At 50.0% G+C, this 21,588-nt stretch overlaps 1 protein-coding gene across 2 annotated transcripts in view; it reads right to left on the bottom strand.

The window, feature by feature from the left end:
- CLIC5 (chloride intracellular channel 5) overlaps nucleotides 1-21,588 on the bottom strand; it is a 173,701-nt gene that overhangs the window by 87,045 nt on the left and 65,068 nt on the right. Inside the window, exon 1 of one of the 2 annotated variants that reach the window (XM_066359286.1) lies at nucleotides 20,063-20,466. The exons of the other annotated variant lie outside the window; for it this stretch is intronic. Within the exon in view, the coding sequence (XP_066215383.1) occupies nucleotides 20,063-20,125 (63 nt within the window). The 5' untranslated portion in view covers nucleotides 20,126-20,466. Of the gene's footprint in view, nucleotides 1-20,062; nucleotides 20,467-21,588 lie in introns of those variants that run through there. 2 annotated transcript variants of the gene reach the window in all.

Below are 21,588 nucleotides of genomic sequence, written 5' to 3'. Positions count from 1 at the left end.
GCTGCAGCCTTTTCAAAAACGAAAGGTGTTTTTATGACCAAGAAAAACAAGGCGGCTCCCCTGCGCGCCTCTGAAAACCCCGCCCTCTGTTTGTTTCCCTGTAGGCTGCACCCCCGCCTGGCGATTATTTTTTAAAGTGGTTTCCATTCATGTTTAAGTCACTAGTTTCCATTCTAGCTACAGGTCAGCCAGTTAAAGAGGCAGCTAAAAATACTATCTGCCTAAAGCAAACAGAACGGAGCCTCCTCTTGTCTCTTCTGTTTCTTTCCTCTCTGTTTTAGAAAACCCTTTGAGCTAGCCCACGGGTGCCCACTGCCACAAAGTGTGATAGAAAGACAGTGGGTTCAGTATCTGACTCCCAACAAGCATAGGAGTGTAGAGTCACACACCCTCCCTGAGCCTGCAGGTGAGTTTTCTTGTAGCAAAAATGTGCATAACATTCACACTGCAAGTTGGTTATAAGGAAATGCATGCAGACCCCCCTGTTACATGGTAAGGGTCTCCTTCCTTCCTCCCTCAGAAAACATTGATGCTAAGTCTGAGGTCACAGATGTGCTCTTAATCTAAGCTTGGGCAGAAATAGAAATAAAGTTGGTGAGCCTCCAGGAAAGTGAAAGTAAAACTTGAGTTTCTTCTTCAATGAAGTCCTCCGAGTCCATACGACTTGTCAGCACCCAGAAGTGGCATTTAGATTTTTGGTTGATTGGTTTGATGTGTCAGACAAACCTGAATTCAAGACCAGGTTCTGTCCCTACTGGCTTTGTGACGTTGGGAAAGGGGCTGGATGGCTTGACCTCAGTTTTTTCTCCTGTGAAATGGGCCTATACCAACTCCTTCCTCACGCAATTGTGATGATATGAGAAGATGGTGTATGTGAGATGCTTGGCTATGTTATTATGTGTAGAGGAAAGTTGGTTAGAGCTCCCTGCGACAGGCCCACCCGAAGGCGACCCCATGAGCTCTGTCTCCTTATGCTCTGGTATAACCCCTTCCCTTGAGTGTGGATGAGATCTATGACTCGTTTCTAGGCAAGAGAATATAGTAAAAGTGAAGGAATTTTGCATATGTAATCAAGACCCCAAACCAATTTATTTGTGTGTGTGTGTGCATGATGACATTTATTAGAAGGGTTGGAGAAAAATAAAAATGCCATTTAGCTTAAGAATTTGTGAGTAATGTGCAAATCATCTCATTTTAGGAGTGGAAGAATTCTTGGTCATTTCTGTTATGTTGTTGTTAATTTTTCCGAGAGAGAGAGAGAGAGAGAGAGAGAGAGAGAGACTTCAATTCATTGTTTCACTTAATTGTCCCATTTAGTTGTGTACTCATTAATTGCTTCTTGTTCATGCCCTGACTGGGGATTGAACCCATGACTTCTGTGCTCTGGGGTGACAATGCTTTATTCACTGAGGCACCTGGCAAGGGCTCTTGGTCATTTCTTAATGTCAAAATCTACATAAGTTTCTACTGATTTTAAGTTCATCAAAAGAAATCAATCCCGAGTGGGGCTGACTTAATCAGAAGAAAGCTTTGAAGAGAGACTCCTCTACCGGTCCTGAAGAAGCAAACTACTCTGATGTGAATTTCCCATCAACCAAAAATGTCACTTCCAGGAGCTGACAGTCTTAAGTACTCAGAGAAATCATTGTATTGGAAACTTAAGTTTTAGGTTCACCGTCTTGGGGGCTCAGCAACATTATTACTATTTCTGCCCACGCTTAGATTAAGAGCACATCTGGGGCCTGGGACTGGGCATCAGTATGTTTTCTGAGGGAGGAAGGACACCCTTACCATGTAACAGGGGGGTCTGCACACAACCCCATATGACGCTTCTGCAGTGTGAACATTGTCCACATTTGTGTTACGAGGAAACTCACCTGCTGGCTCGGGAGGGCCGTGTGACAGGGCACTGCAAGGGGCCCGGAGGAGCTGAGGGCCTAGGTCCTGCTCCTGCCACCTGCCACCTAACACAAGGTCTTGGAAAAGAACTCTGAGCTCCAGGTGAGATCCTGAGAAGCGGGCCCAGCTAAGCCACTGTCAGATTCCTAACCCATACGTTCTGAGGTTATAACTGTACTGGTTTTAAACAGCTAAATCTCTGGTAGACTGTGACACACCAATAGCAAACGAATGCACCCTGCTTCTGCGGATCACTTGCCAGAGACAGGCTGGCCTGAAGGGAGACAGCATGCACCTCCATCCCGTCTGTGGAACTGGGTGTAGGGATGACGGAACGAAAGGGAAGCTCCGCCAGGCACAGCTGGCCCCTTGTCAGAGCGCTGTGCCCATGCAGCGGCTGGGAGGACTCCACATGCAGTGCTCTCGACCCTCCCCTGGCCCCGGCCACCCTGGTGAGGCCCAGCTATCCACGAAGCAGCGGTCACCTTGCTGCAGTTTGCTGACTTGCCTTGTCACATTGGGCTAATCTCTCATCCTCAGCCCTGTGGAGGGAGTCCTATTCATCATGGCTACCTCTGCCCGGAACGCCTTCTCTGCTCCTCATGTCCTCTGCCTGACCGTATCTGGACCAGCTCTGAAGTACTGAATATTGAGGACTTCACCTTTCTACACCTGTTTCCCCATCTGTAAAGTGGGGTTCTAAGAGGACTTACTTTATAAGCTAAGGACTAAACACAGCGCAGGGGAGACCTGAGCACAGCCCTGGGTGCAGAGAGATCAAATGTGGCCCATTTGCATCACCGGGCTTGCCCTTGCCAAGGCTCGCCCTCCAATGCCGGCCATCTGTGAACCCTTTCTCCACCCACCTGCCACCAGCAGAAAGTGGTTGTGTCCCCTAGGACTCCTGCGGTCTGCTCTCCGGCCTTCCTCTTGCCCCAGCTCCGCTGCCTCTCAGGGTGTGGCATGCGCAGAAGTGAAGTCCCCCCTCCCATCTGATCAAGGGCAGACACCCTGGTTCATTTGTGTCGCTCCTGAGCCCAGCCTGGCAACTACCTGCGACACCGAAAGCCTCCCTGGGCCTCTACTGGTATAAAATGAAATACCGAGATGAGTGTTTGTTGAAGGAATAAATGCCGGAAGGTTTAAATAAGAAATGCCCTAAGGATTTGTAGAATGGAGAGCAGGACAAGGCCATGCATACAGCCACATACTAACAGTAGGTGACAACTATTGAGCACGTGTGACGTGCAGGGCACTGTTTTAAATGCTGTACTTAGATTAATGCATGTAAACCTCCTGGCAACTCTGTGAGGAAGGCGCTGAAATTGTCACTGTCCCTCTGTTTGCCTCATACAGCGCGAGCTCGCTGTGGGCAGGGACCCTGTCCTTTATCTCTTGTCCTGGGCCTGACACAGGGGAGCTGCTCGCTCACCAAATGTGAGGGCTCAGGGGCACATTCGGTTTCTCCTTTCTGCTTCCCACATCCCACCCTCACCGGTCCCGTCCCCTTCACACACCCCCACCTCACGTCTTGAGTCAGATGCCTCACTCACACTGAAGTGTAAAGACTATTTAAGTCTCTAAAGGGCAGATGCAACATGTAACACCTTGTGTGCCTGAAACGGCACCTATTGGAATCATAGGTAAAGCTAGTATTGCAAATCTATATTCTATTAACTGAGACAGAAGGTACAAAGCCAATGGGACCAGGAGACTTTGTGTGTCAATCAGAAAGGAGGTTCTTTAAAGCAACCAAACCTACAGCTGGTCCCTAAGAAGGTGAAGGGGCGCGGAGGGGGAGAGGAACATTCCAAGCAAAGAAAACGGTGCACCCGGGGGCCAGAGGCTGTAACGCACGAGTCAGGCATTAAGGCAGGTACAAGATTCCTGCTTCCACACTCGAGTTCCTGCGCTTGTATTTTTTGGAAGCTCTCTGGAAGCTTCCAATGTGCCATCATTTGGGGACCTAATTAATTAAATCAGTGATCCCAGCTCTGGCTTGAAAAAAACTATACTTCTGGTTCAAATACACCACAGTGACTGCTGTGGTCCCTTAGGTCATCCTGTTAGGAAACTAATAGACTAGGAACACTTATGTGACTTTGGACTAGTGATGTTGGTGCCTCAGTTTCCCCATCTATACAATGGGATACTAATAATAGTACTTGGTACACAGAGTGGTTGTTGGGATTAAATGGTAAGTACATAAAAAGTGGGGAGAAAGCACACAGGAAGCATGTAATGAATGTTAGTTATTACTACTATTATTCTTTTCCCTTGAAGGAGAATCTTGGTAATCGCTGCCAGTTATTGTCACTCAATGAAAAGCCTCCGTTCTGGTGACAAAAGGGGATGAGGAGGAAGGGAAAGCCCCCTCATGCCACCCCGAGGGCCAGATGATCCCGGGTTCACAACAAGGCTCACACGGGATCCTGGCTCTATGCTGTTGTCGTCTCTATTAAAATCACCTCCAAGAATTTACTAAAGTTATAAAATAAATATTTGGTGTTAAATATCCTAATAGGACACTCTAAGCACTCAAACGAGGTATTATAACTCATGTCATACGATCTCCAAGACTTTACAGAAGATTCTGTTGCGTAATTGTTTCTCAGGAAACATTGATAAGGTCCCTTTCGCAAACCACAGAACTCACTCTGGCTAATTTAAGCAGAAAAGGACTTGGTCTAGAACAGTCATTTCCTGAACGCTGCCTGAGGAAGGGGCCCCCTAAGGAGCGGGTTTGAACGGTGCTGGGCAGCAGCGAAGCAGGCCGTATGTCCGCTCTACATGTCAACATCAAAGTCAGTTCAAAACGCTCTCCAAAATATAAACGTAAGAATAATAAGCAGCATGCTCTTTCTTATTACTTGTTGGCATAGGAAAGAACCAATTTCCTGCCAAGACCTTGAATAAGAGCAAACTAGGTACACACACACACACACACTGAAACTGGCTAATGTGAAAGTCAACCAAAATAAGTCAACAATAGCCAGTGGATTCCACGAATTTACACAATCTGAATCGAAGCCAGGATCCAGCAGGCCCAGGAATGTAGCTCCATCTATTTCATAGTTGAAAAATTCCCCGAAGAGGCCGAGTGACTTGACCAGGGGCACGAGGGAGTCAAGGGCACAGGCAGCCCAAGGGTTTACCGTTAGGAATGTTTGTCTGATAAGACAACATGCTCCTGTCTCAGGGCATCTCCCTTCCGGAGCAGTTGCCCGAGGCCTCGTAGCTTGGCTTGCGTGTCTGAATCCTTCAGCTGTCTCGCTTGGTGTGCAAGGTTGGTTTGGAAATGAGGTCACCGTTGTTTTTGCACCGGGTGACATCCCTGGGCAGGCCCTGTTGCACCTCCCCATGGCCAGGTGGCCACGGCCCAGCTCTCTGAGGCCAGGGCCCGGCCCAGAGAAGCAGCATAGGTCAGCAGCATGTAGTCCGGTGGGAGCCGAGCCAAGCAGTAAACGTCAAGGGCATCATCTGACCGAACAACATCCCAGGTGCAGGGGACGTAAGGAGGAAGGAGGGGGGGGAGGGGAGAGGGGGAAGGTTGGAATGAGCTCTGTCCGTGGGCACTCGCCACACGAGAACTTGAGTCCACAGCCACGGACTCCTTTCCACGGTCTCACAACGAAGTCTAGAGCCTCTGTGACCATTTCCTCACATGCAGAATAGCAATGTGAATCATTTGGATTCACATAAGAACATTCTCCTAGAAATTTAGAATGCTTCATCTTACAACCTAACCCTGGGGTCAATGCTGAGAGGAATGGACATTGACAGGTGACTACGGCCACCTCCACTGAAGGCAGCCTGTTCAACCTCCTCACCACGCACAGAGAAGGCCAAGCCCACGTCGTGGCTACCGGAGCAAACTCAGTTCAATTCCTTGTCTGTCGCGCACCTAGGTCAGGGGTCAGCCTGCTGCCTGCTTCTGTAAATAAAGTGTCATTAGAACACAGGAATACCCATCGTTTACATACGGTCCGTGGCTGCTGTCATGGTATAATGACAGAGTGTCTGGGACCCAGACTGTGTAGACCATGAAACTGAAAGTATTTACTCTGTGACCTTTCACAGAAAAGCTGGCTGACTCCAGCCTAGGTTACAGGAGCTGCAAGGCCCTTACCAAGAAGATGAGAAACTGCCTGAAAAGCCCTTTTAGACTGTACCACAGGGCCTCGTACAGGGCTCGGCACAGGGCACGAGGGATCAACGATCTCCGGCACTTCATCCGATCCCCTTATTCTAAAGATGAAGAAACCCTCGTGACAAGTGCACAATGATCGAATGGCAGGAAGCAGAAGCAGAAAGCAAGGTCCCTGAGGGCCTCTGTGTTGCTCTGTTACTCAGTGGACATTGAGAGATTATGGAATAAATGCAGAGGAACTTGTGCGTTTATACAGCAATTAGATTAGTTGAGTATATGGTGTATGTCAATCATTGTACGGATATAGGCTTCTCTGTCTTGGACCTCAAATCTCAGGAGAAAATTATATATAGAAGGTATATCTAATTTGTCTGTAGAATTTATATATATGTGTATATGCATCATATACATATATATATGAATTATATATGTAAATAATGAAATGATGGCACATAGGCTGCTTTGTAGGGAACAGCCAGCCACGAGGAGGACAGGATCCACTTAACCTGTGACTTTAAGGTCCCCATTGTCAGCTGGGTACTGTCCTGGTGCTCGAACCCCGCTGATGGAAATCAGCAGCAGGCCGAGGGCGTGGAGCCACGGCATGACTGATCCTTCTCTTCCAGCCCCGGCCTCGGTTCTCAGCTGCTACGGGCCACCCCTTTCCCAAGTCCAACGCGTCGTCACTGAGGGGCAGCTGAGAACCGCGCCTTGGCCGCCTCCGCTGATGCCCGATTACAGGCTGGGAGGCTCCCCTTCGCGGCGAAGTGCTAACCAGCCAGGCGTGCCCACTGAGAGCTGTTTATCTCCCTCTGGAATGAAAGGTACCTCACCCACGATAGTGTAATTCTTGGCACAAAGGTAGAAAAATGTTCTCTGAAGAGCGGTAGGCCTAGATAAGCTTCAAATGGCTTTTTAAAGGGACCTACGGTGGTAATGGGGCCAGAAGGGATAGCCCGTGGTTTTCCTCTGGTGTTGCCCTGATTCTCCTGGTTAAGAGCAGCTCCCGGAGTTCAGGGCTGGAGCACGTGGGGTCCCCTCATCACCTGCCCCGTCCAGAATCTGCCATAGCCACAGGTCTGCTGTGGGAGGAGGTGAGTGACTTCCTCCCCGGTCTCTGCCACAGCTTAGCTGGGACTCTTCCCTCATGTCCTACCTTCAACTGAACCCTCAGTCCTTCTCTGCTTCTGCTGCAAAAACCTGCTCAGTGCCTTCCCGGTACCAGGCCCCACGGCTTCAAGCTCCCAGACCTTCATACTTGCCCTTGGGTCACAGCCCCGCACGGCCAGCGACTGCCCTGCCTCAATCCTGCAGGCCCAGCCCGGGTCCGGCTGTGTCTGTCCTGTGCGTGTGACTCCCACCACACTGAGGGCCCGGGTCCGGCTGTGTCTGTCCTGTGCGTGTGACTCCCACCACACTGAGGGCCCGGGTCCGGCTGTGTCTGTCCTGTGCGTGTGACTCCCACCACACTGAGGGCCCGGGTCCGGCTGTGTCTGTCCTGTGCGTGTGACTCCCACCACACTGAGGGCCCGGGTCCGGCTGTGTCTGTCCTGTGCGTGTGACTCCCACCACACTGAGGGCCCGGGTCCGGCTGTGTCTGTCCTGTGCGTGTGACTCCCACCACACTGAGGGCCCGGGTCCGGCTGTGTCTGTCCTGTGCGTGTGACTCCCACCACACTGAGGGCCCGGGTCCGGCTGTGTCTGTCCTGTGCGTGTGACTCCCACCACACTGAGGGCCCGGGTCCGGCTGTGTCTGTCCTGTGCGTGTGACTCCCACCACACTGAGGGCCCGGGTCCGGCTGTGTCTGTCCTGTGCGTGTGACTCCCACCACACTGAGGGCCCGGGTCCGGCTGTGTCTGTCCTGTGCGTGTGACTCCCACCACACTGAGGGCCCGGGTCCGGCTGTGTCTGTCCTGTGCGTGTGACTCCCACCACACTGAGGGCCCGGGTCCGGCTGTGTCTGTCCTGTGCGTGTGACTCCCACCACACTGAGGGCCCGGGTCCGGCTGTGTCTGTCCTGTGCGTGTGACTCCCACCACACTGAGGGCCCGGGTCCGGCTGTGTCTGTCCTGTGCGTGTGACTCCCACCACACTGAGGGCCTGGCACCTGCCCCTAAACAGCTGCCATTCAGAAAAGTATATGTCAAGCGACTTGGACTTCAATTTTGTTATGTTTAATGATTAACATACATTAGAAGACGTGGTTTTAGAATAATCCAGAACTGAGTTTGACCCCCAACTCTACCACTTTCCATGGGACCTCAAATAAAGACTTAACCTTTCCACGCACCAGATTTCTCATCTGTGAAAGTCACAATACACCTAACCCCAGGGCACTGTGACATTAGGGGTAGTGAATTAAGTAGAGTAGTCAGCACAATGTCTAGAACATAGCAGACGCTTAAAAAGTTGTTTATCATAATGCCTCCCACAGTCTTGTTCCCTTGGACCATGTCACGTGTCTCCGAATGAGGCCTAAAATCAGGGAGGCAGGGCCCCCAAGAAGTGAGTCTCAACTAATAGTTCTATTCTCCACTCTGACTTCTGTCTGCTCTGTGACATTCTAACAGCCTAACCTCTCTGGGCCTCCGTGTCCTAGAGCAGGCTCCTTGGAAGCCACTAAAATCCCATGAGGAATCAATGAAATCCAGTGAACTCCACAAATAAAATGGTTAATTTTCTTCCAATTGATTGTTTTTCACATTTATCATGCCGTGGCAAATATTTTTTTCTTTTGTTTTTTGCTGTGGGAGTCTCCGTGTGCCTGTAAATGAATCTAGGTCTCAGCAGGGCAGAAGGACTGTCTGGAATCAACACAAGATTTCTTTCGAGCCTAGGGCCTCATCCTAGCAACGATGAGTTCCCAAGCTCACCCTGGGATCCTGGGGCACTCTGGCCCAAGACCAGCTCTTGGGTAAAACGCCTGCCTTTGGAAGCCACCCCCACATCGAACAACAGGCTCTACTTTTCCCCCCTCCCCTGCCAGGACTCCAGCACAGTACACACAGCACCCGGGGTCCCCCTGCCTGCCTACTCCTCTTTTTTCTGCCTCCCCCCACTCCGAAGAAGCAATCCTAGCTGATGTGGCAGCGGGGGCCACAGTGCCCCTGTGTAGCCCCTTCAGAGTAACACGTATCCTAACAAAAGGACCTCTGGGGACATGACTTAAAACCAAGGGGTCAATCAGTGGGTGGGAATTGATGTTACTGGGGCAGAGAAGCGGGAAGGAGACTCGAGAACAGGTGGGTCTTTCTGTGGCTCTAGCTCCCCTACCTGGTAATTGTCTGGTTTTCCTATTCACTGAGGCCTCTGGAGCATGAAGGGAAGCCTGCGCCCTGAGAATCTACTCCAGCTAACCATTAAAAGTCTCTTGCTTCAGGACAAATATATTTTCTCTGCACACAGCTGGGAGGTCTAGATCAGGGGTAGTCAACCTTTTCATACCTACCGCCCACTGTTGTATTTCTGTTAGTAGTAAAATTTTCTAACCGCCCACCGGTTCCAATGGTGATTTATAAAGTAGGGAAGTAACTTTACTTTATAAAATTTATAAAGCAGAGTTACAGCAAGTTAAAGCATATAATAATAATTACTTACCGACTAATTTGTGTCGGATTTTCGCTAAGTTTGGCAGAATAAATCTTTATAAAACAACTGACTATAGTTAAATCTATCTTTTTATTTATACTTTGGTTGCTCCACTACCGCCCACCATGAAAGCTAGAACGCCCACTAATGGGCGGTAGGGACCAGGTTGACTACCACTGGTCCAGATGAGTCGAGGCAGTAGAGAACACAGATCTGATGCCCCAGGATGGGGTCTGAAACCTGGTTCTACTCTGTCCTAGCTCTGTGACCTAGGTCACAGGACCCTATCTCTCTGAGCTTTGGTTTCCTCATCTGTGACTTAGGAGTAATAATAACAGGACCACCCATAGAGTTCAAGGAGTTCACATAAGTAAGGTGTTCAGAGCAGCACACAGTCACAGCCAACAGTGTTCAGTTCCCAAACTCATTCTCTGACTGGCCAAAATGCACAGGGACGCATAGGACCAAAAAAGACTAGAAAATGAGGACTGATTCTCTACTTCATAAGTCAAGCCCCCTCATCACCTGTCCCCTCCAGAATCTTCCATGACAACAGGTCTGTTGGGGGGAGAGGGAGGTGGCTTCCCCCTCCTTCTCTGCCACAGCTGAGCTGGGACTCTCCCCTCATGTCCCACCCCTCAACTGAAGCCCCAGTGACCGCCCCTCCATGGGTCTTCTGCATACACTGGTCCCATGCAGAGTCCCCGGGTGTGACCGGATGCAGAGAAGGAGGAGCCGGAGTGGGGAAGACTATTCTTCAGACATGGCGATGGGCTATGATATGAGCCAGTCCACGGGCTGTTGTTTCAGCAGTAGGGCGTAAACCAACCAACACAATGCCTTAAACTTGAACACTGAAAACTCTAGTTTACAAAAGGTGTTTGTGTTTCTTATCTTATTTGACACTTGCAATAATCCTGCCAGACAGATCAGATCTCTGCTGTACCCATGAAAGTACCCAAACCAGGAGAGGTCACATAACTTTTTCAAGTGGCTCTCCTCTCCTGCAGTCTTGTGGTCAAGCCCTGCCCAGAACCCTTTGTCCCCACAGGAAAAATCTGAGGCATTTGTGATAAAGGACCACAGGCATATGGTTCCTTACCTTTCTAAGGCAAATTAGAAAGATACGGTGGATCCCAGGTTTTACGATATGAGTATAAAATATCAGAGCACCCACATGAGAAAATGCATGAAAGACAGGTGAGACGGCCGCCACCCCCACCTGTGGTGTTTACTGGGCCTCTGCTCACTGACAGCATTAGGAAGCAGAGGCCTGCTTTGAGGGGAGAGGAGTCTTAGGGTTGAATCAAGACACCTATACCTGTTGCCATGACAACCACCCAAATTAGACTTTCAAGAGAGAGTAACTGGGACATGGCTTTCACTCCCTTTTCATTCTAGGTGATGGGTTCCCAGTTGGTCTCCATTCTCTACATATTCTCCCTTTCACCTTGAGTGTCTTTCCTGTAGCCTGATGCCTGTTTCTTTCTCCCTTACCATAGAATGATAAACAGACGTGGGAAATATTCCTTAAGGTTCTGAGAGGTCGAGGTGGGCTGTAGACTAAGCAGCACCAAACTTCTCAACACCGCAGCGTGTGGGAGACCCGCGATACACTTGGAAGACCTCCCACTACAAAATACCTCCCTATGAATGCAACAGCACCAGGCACAGAATTTTACATAATTAAGCACTTCCTCTCTATTAAAATGTAATTGCATTGCTCCACAAGCATGTGGTAAGACATGCCGTCCTCTGCGTCATAAGGAACAGTCCAAAATTGCTCAGCATGGCGTCAGAGGTGCCTCAGGATCCGACCCTAACATATATCTCTGTCTACCTTCCCAACATGCCGGTACACACCCTTCGCCACAGCCAAGCAGAACACTGAGTTCTTCTGCGACACATCCTGCCTTTTCCTGCTTCTACGTGGGCCACTATTCACAGAGTTCCCTTCCTCTGGGACGTTACATTCATCTCCTGCCTCTTTGCTCACTTCTTCATCACCTGGGCTAAATCAGCTTAAATGGACATTTTCTAAAGCATGCTCCTGATTTCTTTACTCCTTCTCCAGGGAAGTTATTCCTTCACCTTATTTCACTCTAAGCAGAAGTTCAAATCCACATTCTTAGTCTTGACCTTCCCCTCATTCTTCGTTCTGATTTTTCAACACTCTTAATGGACATCTGCACTTACCTGGTCTGCCTTCACATCAAACAAGACCGTTTTAAAGCTGTATTATCCTCAGTGACAACTCCCTTCCTCACAGCTTTGCTTTCTTTCTTTCTTTTTTTTAAGAGGAGTGAAGATAGTGAGTCAGACTCCTGCATGAGCCCCAACAGGGATCCACCCAGCAACCTCATCTGGGGCCGATGCTCCATTACTGAGCTATTTTTAGCACCTGAGGCTTATGTACCTTAGCTCCATGGGCCATGCTGGAACCAATGGAGCCACTGGCTGTAGAAGGGGGAAAGGGTAAGGAAGCAGAAGGGGGAGAAGCAGATGGCCACTTCTCCTGTGCGCCTAACTGGGGAGAACCTAGGACTTGCATATGCCTCTTATCCATTGAGCCACCGGACAGGGCCACAACTCTGTTTCTATCAGACACTCATAGGGTTTCATGGTTAAAAGGAACCTGAAAGGTCAAGCTCAGTTCGTTTATCTGCACTCAGTCCACTCATAAGATCTTTGACAATAATGGTTAGGCCCATCAATGGTGTCATCATTCCAAATATGGAAACCAGTCTCTCGCAAGGTGAATTTACCAGAAAACACATTTGCACATGTTTGTTCCAAGGCCTGTGCCCGATTTTGTATTCACATCACTCTTTTAGAGCTCACTCTTCCTTTCAGACTTAGTGTGGGCTCATTATCACCTCCTGGCAGGAAAACTGTAAGAATCCTCCTCATTCCTCTCTGCCTGGAGGCTCTGTAGCCTGCTGTGGTCACAGCAAAGACAGTCATAAGAGCAAGAACAAAAACAGCAGCAGCCCACATTTTATCTTCTCTTCTTTAAATCCTTATGATATATATCCCAAAGTGTTAGACTGTGGATTTTTCTGCTAAGAGGGGGCCAAACTAAATGACTTCTAAGAACTTTCTCCAAATCAGAAATTCTATGATTTTACAATTGTTGGTCCCATTTTACAGAAGAGGGAACTTGAAAAAGTTGCACATAAACAATGTGTGGTAGAGCCAGACCTGGAATCCAAGTCTTCCTACTTCGAGTTCATAGGTCTTCCTACCACATTGTGCAACACAGCATATGAACCTTTCTAAACTGGGACCAAATCAAGCTCTTACCCTGTGTGGAACCTTGGTTACGTACTCCCCATTACTTATCTATACAAGGGAGCAAAAACCACTTGCCGGCCATTCAAAACCCTTTCCATGTTTTTTGTTTTTTAAATAACTCTTATTTCTAACTGTGCCCTCCATACACCATTCTCTTCAGCCAACCTTGTATACCTACTGGGCCCTAAACGTCCTCCCCTCTGTGCTATCGCTGGACTTGGCATGGTACCCACTCTGTGCATCCTAATGAACTTGAAAAGCACAACTCAAGTCCTGCCTTCCCCAAGAGTAGGCATGGAGACCTCATTCAAGCCACACCGGTTCCCTCGCTTGAGCCCTTCATTTCCTGTCCTGCCGCTCATGTGGCCCTGGGGCTTCCTGGCATTTCTTCCCCTTGGCGGCAAACTGCAGGGACGGCTGGGACCGCATCTTCTTTGACCTCCCGTCCCCCCTCCCAGCTTTCGGTTTCTCCAAGTAGGTTCATACATGTTTGTGAACTGGCTGCTTGATGATGGATTGATGACCGGTTGATCGATTGACTGTTTTCAATCCCTAACTCCCTAAGTTCTTTATTTTAACATTTCCTTCATGTCTAGCTTTTAAAATTACTTGTCACTCTCCTGTCTTAAAAAAAAAAAAAATTACAAAGGAATAAAAGTGAGTTATAAAAGAAAGGTCAAAAGCATTCTATTCTTCCCTTGTCTGATTTGTTGCGGTTCATCTGGGGTGATTCATGCTCACAAGCACACTGGCCTCAGCCTCCTCCGTCCTATGAGACACTTGACTCCAGTGGGGACTGGACTTCATCTTGCCCTGGGGTGCCCCCTGGGTGCCTTATTCACCCACGGTCAGGGCCACGGTCTTTGATGAATCCCAGAATCCCCCAGGAGTAGAGTTTTAAGGACACAGATGCCTGGCCTCACCCAGGCCTGACTCTGGGTCTCTGGGGTTAGGACCTGGGCGAGTTTATGTAAAGGAGCTTGGCAGTGACTTTCTCACGTGGCCAAGGCTGAGCACCCTCGGCCTGGCCTTGTCCACCGTGCCTGCATAGTAAATATAACTCAAAGACTCGTCCTAGGCCAGTGGAGCTGGAGTTGCTTCTTAGAGTTAACAATTCCATTTCTGCTTCCTGGAGAAGATTCATTTCAGTTCTGACAACAGACTATCTTATTTCTCTTTAAAGAATTTCACAGTTCAGAGCTAAGATAGTCAGTCCTTGAGTAAATACGTGAGTTTCCAAAGCAGAGTCTCACTCAGAGGGCTGGCAGGGAAATTCCCTCAGCAGTTGGTGCTGACCCCTCAGGACGCCGGCGGGGGCAGGTCTCGGGGCCCCTGGGTGGGGAGAAGCCCTAACCCTGACTCACAGCTCCAGGAAAACCTGGCTTCACGCTTGACTTCTTCACTATTTCTCAGCCTCCAGCCTTGATGACAACGACAGCTGACCATGCCTCCTTGGTAACCATTTTAAAAGCTAGCAGATATTGAGAACCTGCTATGTTTTTGTATTGCCCAGATAGATAACACGTGTAAACACGCGTGTGTATTTCCGGTGAGAGCGACCATAGCTAAGCAGAGCTGGAAGGCAGCTGGGGAGGGGGCGGGAACACCTGCACAAAGAGCCCAGTGGGTCCGTTGGAAGGAAAGGACCGAGACTCCAGGGCCTTCTTCCTCACCTACAGGTCAAAGCCATAGACACCTTTAGGGAAGCCTGGGCAGGCCCTGCCTAGAGCCCAGTGACAGGATGGAAATGCACCCCCTAAACTCGTTCCCCATGCAGCGGAGAGATAAGGGGCCAGTGCAGCACCGCAGTGGTCTGGCGCGTCCTGGCCCAGCCCTCGGAGCTGTGTGAGAACTCCCTTGGATGAACTGTTTTGAACGATTGGTCAGGGATTTGCACTCGCTCGGCTGTCAGATCAACCACATTACCCGGGACCGTGGCTTCTGGAGTGTCCCGCTGTCTGAGCAGCAGCCTGGTCAGAGGCGGTCAGACCCAGGAGGGCTGCGGGCTGCTCTGGCTCCCAGGGGTCTGCGTCCTGGCTCCAACAACCTGGCTGGGCGTCAGGACTGAGTCTCTGACTTCTTGGTCATTATCAAGGGAGGGAAGCTCAAGGCTTAGCTTCTTACCATTTGGGTTATACTGGGTCTGAAGGGGAGGCTTTACTTGTACCCCAGAGTTCAACGCAGCTCGTTCAGGGCTCACACGAACCCCGTGTAATACGTATTGCCATTATTAGCATTGCACTGGTAAGAAAACTGTGGCCCAGAGAGGCCAAGCAGCTGGTCCTAGGCCACACAGCAGATGATCCATAGCCTGACATTCCTCCACTGCATCTCCTGCCACCGCTAACACGGGCCTCGCACCTTACAACTAAAATGGAACTAAAAATGGGAAGCTTTGGTTTTGTCTAAATCGATGGACTCTGCCCTGGGTGGGTGGAGAGAGTCAACAAACACTGAGATAAGCAACACAATTCAGGAGGAAGGCAGGAGCTGAGCCCACCGACAGGGAACTTCAGCATCTGCAGGTGCATCACGACATTGGACACTAGCCCTGCCCTGGACGTGTTACCAGGGAAAGACACCCTCACTGACGTAGCAGGGAAGCTGAATCTGTGTATGGGGGTACTGACTGCAGACCCAAACCTGGAGGTAGTGGGAAAGAAACACAGTTGCTGATGGTGACGAAGCACATGTCAAAACCCAGTGAGCCCCTGCTTAGGCAAGCTGCCCACGGCGGCCAGGCAGCCAGGGGGCAGCAGGAGTCGGAGAGGGAACGCCACAGACCGGGTCTTGTCTGCTCTGGGAGTCAGATGTCCACACCGTGGGTCACCGTGACTTGACTTGTCCCTGTACCGCTGTGAGGGCCTTTTGAAACCCTCAGTAAGTGAAAGGACTAGTCATTTCCACCAGACAATCAGCGGGACTCTGTTCTCTTTCCCCTGTGCTGAACTGATGATTACTGGACTAGACCGACCCGGGCACTGATTGTTCTGGAGTCGTGTGGACAGGGCTTTATCGTCTGTCAGCATCTGTTGACTGAGCACCCATGGGGTGCAGGCTGTCTGTCTATAACGCTCCTGATCACGATGCCCCGAGGCTGCAGCAAGTTCTGGGCCTTAATCCACCTATCTCAGCTGCAGCAGAAGCTGCCTGCCCTCAGACTTGCCTCTGATGATGACTCAGTGGCTCTCCACTAGAGTCGAGCTTGGGGGTAGGGGGAAGAACATTGTTTCTGGGTCCCACACGTGGGCACTTGGATGAAGTTGGCCAGGGGAGCAGCCAGACATCAGGAGTTTTAAAATCTCCCCAAACGATTTACATATGGAGCCGAGGCTGAGAACCACGGGTTTCTGTTGAAACCCATACTCGTGGCCCCAAGAGACAGTTGTAGCTAATTGATCTGCCGTCGTCACTTCACTTCGATGGCTTTCTACATCTGGGGTCCAGGGGTGGGGTGGGGGTGGGGGAGTCAGCACAGCGGTCAGGGCTGTCTTGATCTAACTACTCAGCACATCCTGTGTTTGTCTTCCCAAATCACTTTCTGTTTTGCTTTTACTTCCTTGCTCTTTTTTCTTTCAATAAACCACTCTACTGCCAACTATCTATTCTCTAACCTGTCGTCCTCCCTGTAGGATCAAAGTCCAAGCCACATATGATCTCATTCATGCTCAAAATAGCCCTGCAACTGAGGAGGGAGCCAGGCTTTTGTTTCCTGAGGCAAATCGGGGAGCTGCAGATCAAGAAAAGTTCTATGCGCTGTGGACATCATATCCTTATTTCATTTCCACGTGTTTATAGCAAGTCTCCATTTACAAAGAAAGCGCTTTCACCTATTTGCTCCTGTGGAATCCTGACAGTAAGACTGTGGTGACAGTATTTTTGTAACCAGAGTGGCCGCACATCCCGATTGGCCCTGAACAATTCCAGAGGACACCTGTGGCCCCAGTCTAATTATTGCTAGCAACCCCCTTCACTCTCAGAAGTGTCTTGATTTGGACAAGGAATTATAGGGTCACTTTACTTTTCAACCACCCTCTGGTTTTAAGAGGGGGCTGTGGAGACACAGGGTCGGATCCATTTACCCTTTCCACTTCTTCCCTTCTTCTTAACTCATAGAAGTTAAGTAATTCATTCAGAGCCACTCGGCTAACTAGAGGCAGAGACAATGCTTAACTCAGGTCTGCTGTCACCAAACCTCTGCCCCGTGCATGGATATTATAGAACAACAGAGTCAGAGCTCATCTGCTCAAACCTTTCTTGTTATAGACGAAGAAATGGAAAGCATCTCTTAAAAGTCACCACCAGAATGTTTGCTGGCAGGGGGAGTCTTGCATGCAGAGCAGGGACGACTGCACTCCTGAGCAGCATGCCATGACCACATTAGAAGGATTAGGAAGCTATCAATAATTGTCATCTCGGATGGCACTCGAGAGCCTGACTTGACAGAAGAAGGTACAAGGCCTGAAATATGGGTGTTTAGAAAAGAGCAAGAAATTTACAGTTTGAACCTCTTGATTTGAGGTCTAGAACTAAATGTTATTACCCTCTCTACTCTGGGCGTTTCACAGACCCGCTATGAGCACGTGTTGCTCAACCCTAAAACGAAAGTAACCATCATCCTTCTGTCCCTAGGTTGTTACAAGAAGAACGAACGGCAGCTCGCAGTGTGCTCTGACAGCAGCAGGTCTCACCAGGTTCCTATGAGTCATGTTTATTTGCTTCCTTCATTTTTCACATGAGTGGGATAAGGCTCACGAACAAGGACACGGGGAATCCAGTGAGTTCAAGTATTTGAATGTGCTTCCTAAGTCTTAAAATGCTCGCCTTTATTACTATTCTTAGTAGCAGTTGCTGCAGTGGCACCAGATAATGATTATCAATTGATGCGGGACAGAATCGTTATGTTCTTGAAACTCTCTGGGTGACGGAGGGTGTGTATGACACACCCAGTGGACAGGCGGGGTTGAATGGTGGCTGCACAGGAATGTTGAAGATGAGCTACTTCACAGCCCTTTCCGGGTGGGGCCAGCCCGCTCAGGAGGCTCCCTAGAGTGTGGCCCCTGCAATTACCCTGCTCTGCAAAAGCCCCTCGGGGGGCTGACACCTGCCACTAGAACGCCTCTCTTCCTATGGGAATAACAGAGCTAAGAGGAACCTCAAGCCTGGGAATGACTAATCTCATAAATCAGGCCACTGCTTCCCTGAGATGAAACCTTGCAAAACATGGCCAGTGTCTCATCTCACAATTACTTTCAGCCTTTACTAGTCCCTGTCAATGATAACTACCCAGAAGCTGAAAGGAGGGGTGGAAGGATAGGAGTGGTCTAAAGAGCTTTCCTATCTGATTTTTTGTCCCCTGCATCAATCTGTTTTTTTTAGCTATCTATGAAGGCCTGCCTGGCCCCCGTGGATCACTTTTCTTTAGGGGAAAAAAAAACCCAACACATGACAACACGGGGCGATTTAGAATTCTTTGGGGGCACTAGGGGCTGTGCAATGAGCGTTTTCTATAAATGGAGAAAACCTTCAAAGCTGCCAACATGAAATTCCAAAGGTGCAGGTAGAATTGGTCTCCACACCTTAGTAGTGGGCCAAAGGGTTTCTTTGCTTCTAAAGAGTCAATTTGTGTTTCAAATATCTTTCAGGAACTTGACACTGTGAAACTACCTGCTCCCAGGGAATCTGAGAAAGTCCTAGAATAGCTTTCTTCAAGGAGAACAGCAAGGCTCCTGGCTTTGTTCAAACCACTCCCTAGACTGCAGGCCTAGAGGCTGAGGTTCGGGTCACCACCCAGCCTCGGAGGGGACAAGCTGCCTTTCATTATCTGGGTCTGCCAGAGGTCCTGGAAATCCTACCCGGAGGGGTCCCAGGAACCAAGTGAGGACACCAGAAGCCACATTTGAAGGGAGAGAAACAGGCTGAGAAAAACAAGTGTCACTAAATGACAGGTGTAATTTCTACAGATAATTTTTTAGACATAAACGCAAAGAGTGCAAAAACCCTTCGGAAGAAATTTAACAAACCTTTGTAGCACACTAGGCTAACTGGGGCAGACCACTTCCCCTGTCCCAGGGAATATAGGTGCCTTTTAAATTCCAAGGACCCCTTCCCTTCTCAGGGATCTCCCCATTCCTAGGGGAAGTTTGCATTCTAAGGTTTTATTCCCCTTTGTGAAAGGTCTTGGCTCTCAGGCAGCCTGCCGGCTCCCCCTCCCCCAAGTCCTGGCGACTCAGTCTGCACGGCCCTGGAGGCAACTCTCCTGCCGCCTCAGGTTTCCTGGCTTCTGCGGTGTCGGCTTGGAGGACTGATCAAATGTTTCTTTCTTATTACACCAGCGGACCGGCAGCGCTGCCGAGGCCTCTATCCTTCCTCCTACCGGTTGCAAATGAAGTGAGCGGCTTTGACACCAGACTGTTCTGCTTAAGGAGCGAGGCGACTTCATTTATGTTCATCCCAGTCTACCCATATTGACCTGGACCTTTTCCGAATTTCGGAACCCTTAGCATGTCCTGATACTACCCTGCAGGATCATGATTAGGACAGTAACAATAACGTTGCAGTGTTTGTTTTCTGCTTTGCAGGGCACAAAGCAAGAAAATATCTTTGTTTCCTTTTGCACTTCTTTTAGTTGCTCTGAGTAATAGAGAGTAAGGGGATTTTAAGAATTGTTATTTTTGCTTCGCCAAAGGTAATTCTATCACTAATGCTTCCTTTTATTCTCCCCTCCGGCTCGCCTCACCCCCAATTTTAAAAGATAGGTTCCCGGAGCCAGCCAGGTTCTTGCCATCTCCCCACACCTGGGGATGCCGTTTAGGAAAAGTCGACATCGCGCAGGGCAGGGCTCTGGACCCTCAGCGGTGACTGCCTGTCCTGCCGCGGCTTTGACAAACTGCCGGCCAACTCTCCAAGAAGACAGCCACCTGCCAGGTTGCACCTGACTCCATTCCGCCCGGGAGACTTGAAGCCAGACTCTGGCTTGCAGATAGGCCACCCAGGGGACCGCAAGGGCCAGGCTGTCCTCCCCGGGGAGGGTCCAGCGTCCCAGCGCGATCCGATCCGCGCGCGCGGGGGCACGTGAGCGCCGGGCTGGAGGTGCCGCAGGTGCAGCGGACACCGAGACGCCGACCTACCTTCACGAAGAGTTCGATCTCGGGGTCCCTGTCGTCCCCGTTAGCTGTCGCCGTGTCCATCATGCCGTCGGCGCCCAGGGCCACCGTCCCGGGCCGGGGAGGCGCCACCTCTGCGGCGCCCAGGCCAGCGCTCTGCGCTCCTGCTCCTGCCCAAGAGGGGCCTCCCTTCAGAGAGGCGTTGTTCTTGGCTTTTCCCCCCTAATCTGTTTCTCGAGCTGGGGACAGCGACGTCTGAGAGATCAGTGTCCCGGGTGATCACATGGAAAGGAGAGAAACCAGGAGGGGGCAAGGGAGAAAGCCAGGTCCAGGGAGGGCGGCTGGTCCTGGGAGCAACAAGTGCCAGGCTGCGGGGAGGTGCCGCGGATCCGCGCCTGTCGGAGAGCCCGGGTCGCCGCCAGCGCGCCCAAAATAGCCTGCGGCCGCGGGGCGGGGTCAGCCGGGACGGGGCGGGAGGGCACCCAGCCGGTCAGCGCCACCCGGCCCAGGGGATGTCCCGGAAAGGTAAAGAGGGGAGGGCGAGCCTCTCGCGCAGGGGCCGTCCGAGAGCACGGGAAGGAGAAGTGGAGAAGGGATGACTTGAAGTGTTAAGTTTCAATGATGAAGCTTTCGTTACCTCCTTCAAATTACATACTACCAGCGTACTCCGCTTGAAAAGCCCCTTCCTGCCTTCGCAATGCTTAGAATGGAGAGAAGCTGTGGGGAGCTGCACAGGGAAGGAAAGGACCCCAAAAACTGGGCATTGCCATCTTCGTGCTGGGCCAATAGAGGAGGGCGGGCGGGGCGGAGACCGGCGCGGCGGCTGGTGAGGGAGAGGGGTGAGCCAACCGGGTCAGGTGCAGCCCAGCTAGCCAGGATCCGCGTCTTTTAACCTACCGGGCTTGTTCTTTCTTTCCTTTCTTTTTACTTCCTTTTGCTTTTTATTCTTTTCTTTTTTCTACTCGTTTCTTTTCTCTTTTCTGTTTGTTTCTTCATGAAGCATGATACACTTAGAAAAAAAAATGTGCACATATCCTAAGTGTACAGTTCAATGAATTTTCAGAGTCTGAACCCACCCATGAAAAACCAACAGTAGATGAAGAAAAAAAAAGTTAGTTACACCCACGGAAGCTCCTGCTGGTCTCTCCACCCCTCTCCCTGACCAGGGTAACCATGAACCTGATTTGTATTGATATCAACACAGGTTACTTTTGCTTGGAATCTTACATTACATTTGTGAAATTCATCCATTCTGCTGCCTGTAGTTGTAAACCACCCATTTTCATCGCCACAACGTATTTATCCATTCTTCTGTTGATGGATATTTGCATAGTTCCCAGTTAATGACTACCATGGATACTGCTGCCAACAACATTCTAGCATCAAACATCCTTTGGTGAGTACATGGCCACTTTTCTGTTAGGTATGTACTTAGGAGTGGAATTGCTAGCTTATACTGTATGAGATGGTGCTTCTTGAGTAAACACTACCAGATGGTTTTCCAAAGTGGCTGTACCAATTTATGTGACAGCTCTTCATTTAAAAAAAAA

Source organism: Saccopteryx leptura, chromosome 1 (assembly GCF_036850995.1).
Source record: "Saccopteryx leptura isolate mSacLep1 chromosome 1, mSacLep1_pri_phased_curated, whole genome shotgun sequence".
NCBI lineage: Eukaryota > Metazoa > Chordata > Mammalia > Chiroptera > Emballonuridae > Saccopteryx > Saccopteryx leptura.
Note: the sequence above shows the minus strand (reverse complement) of the source record. Positions and strands in the feature narration are given on the sequence as shown.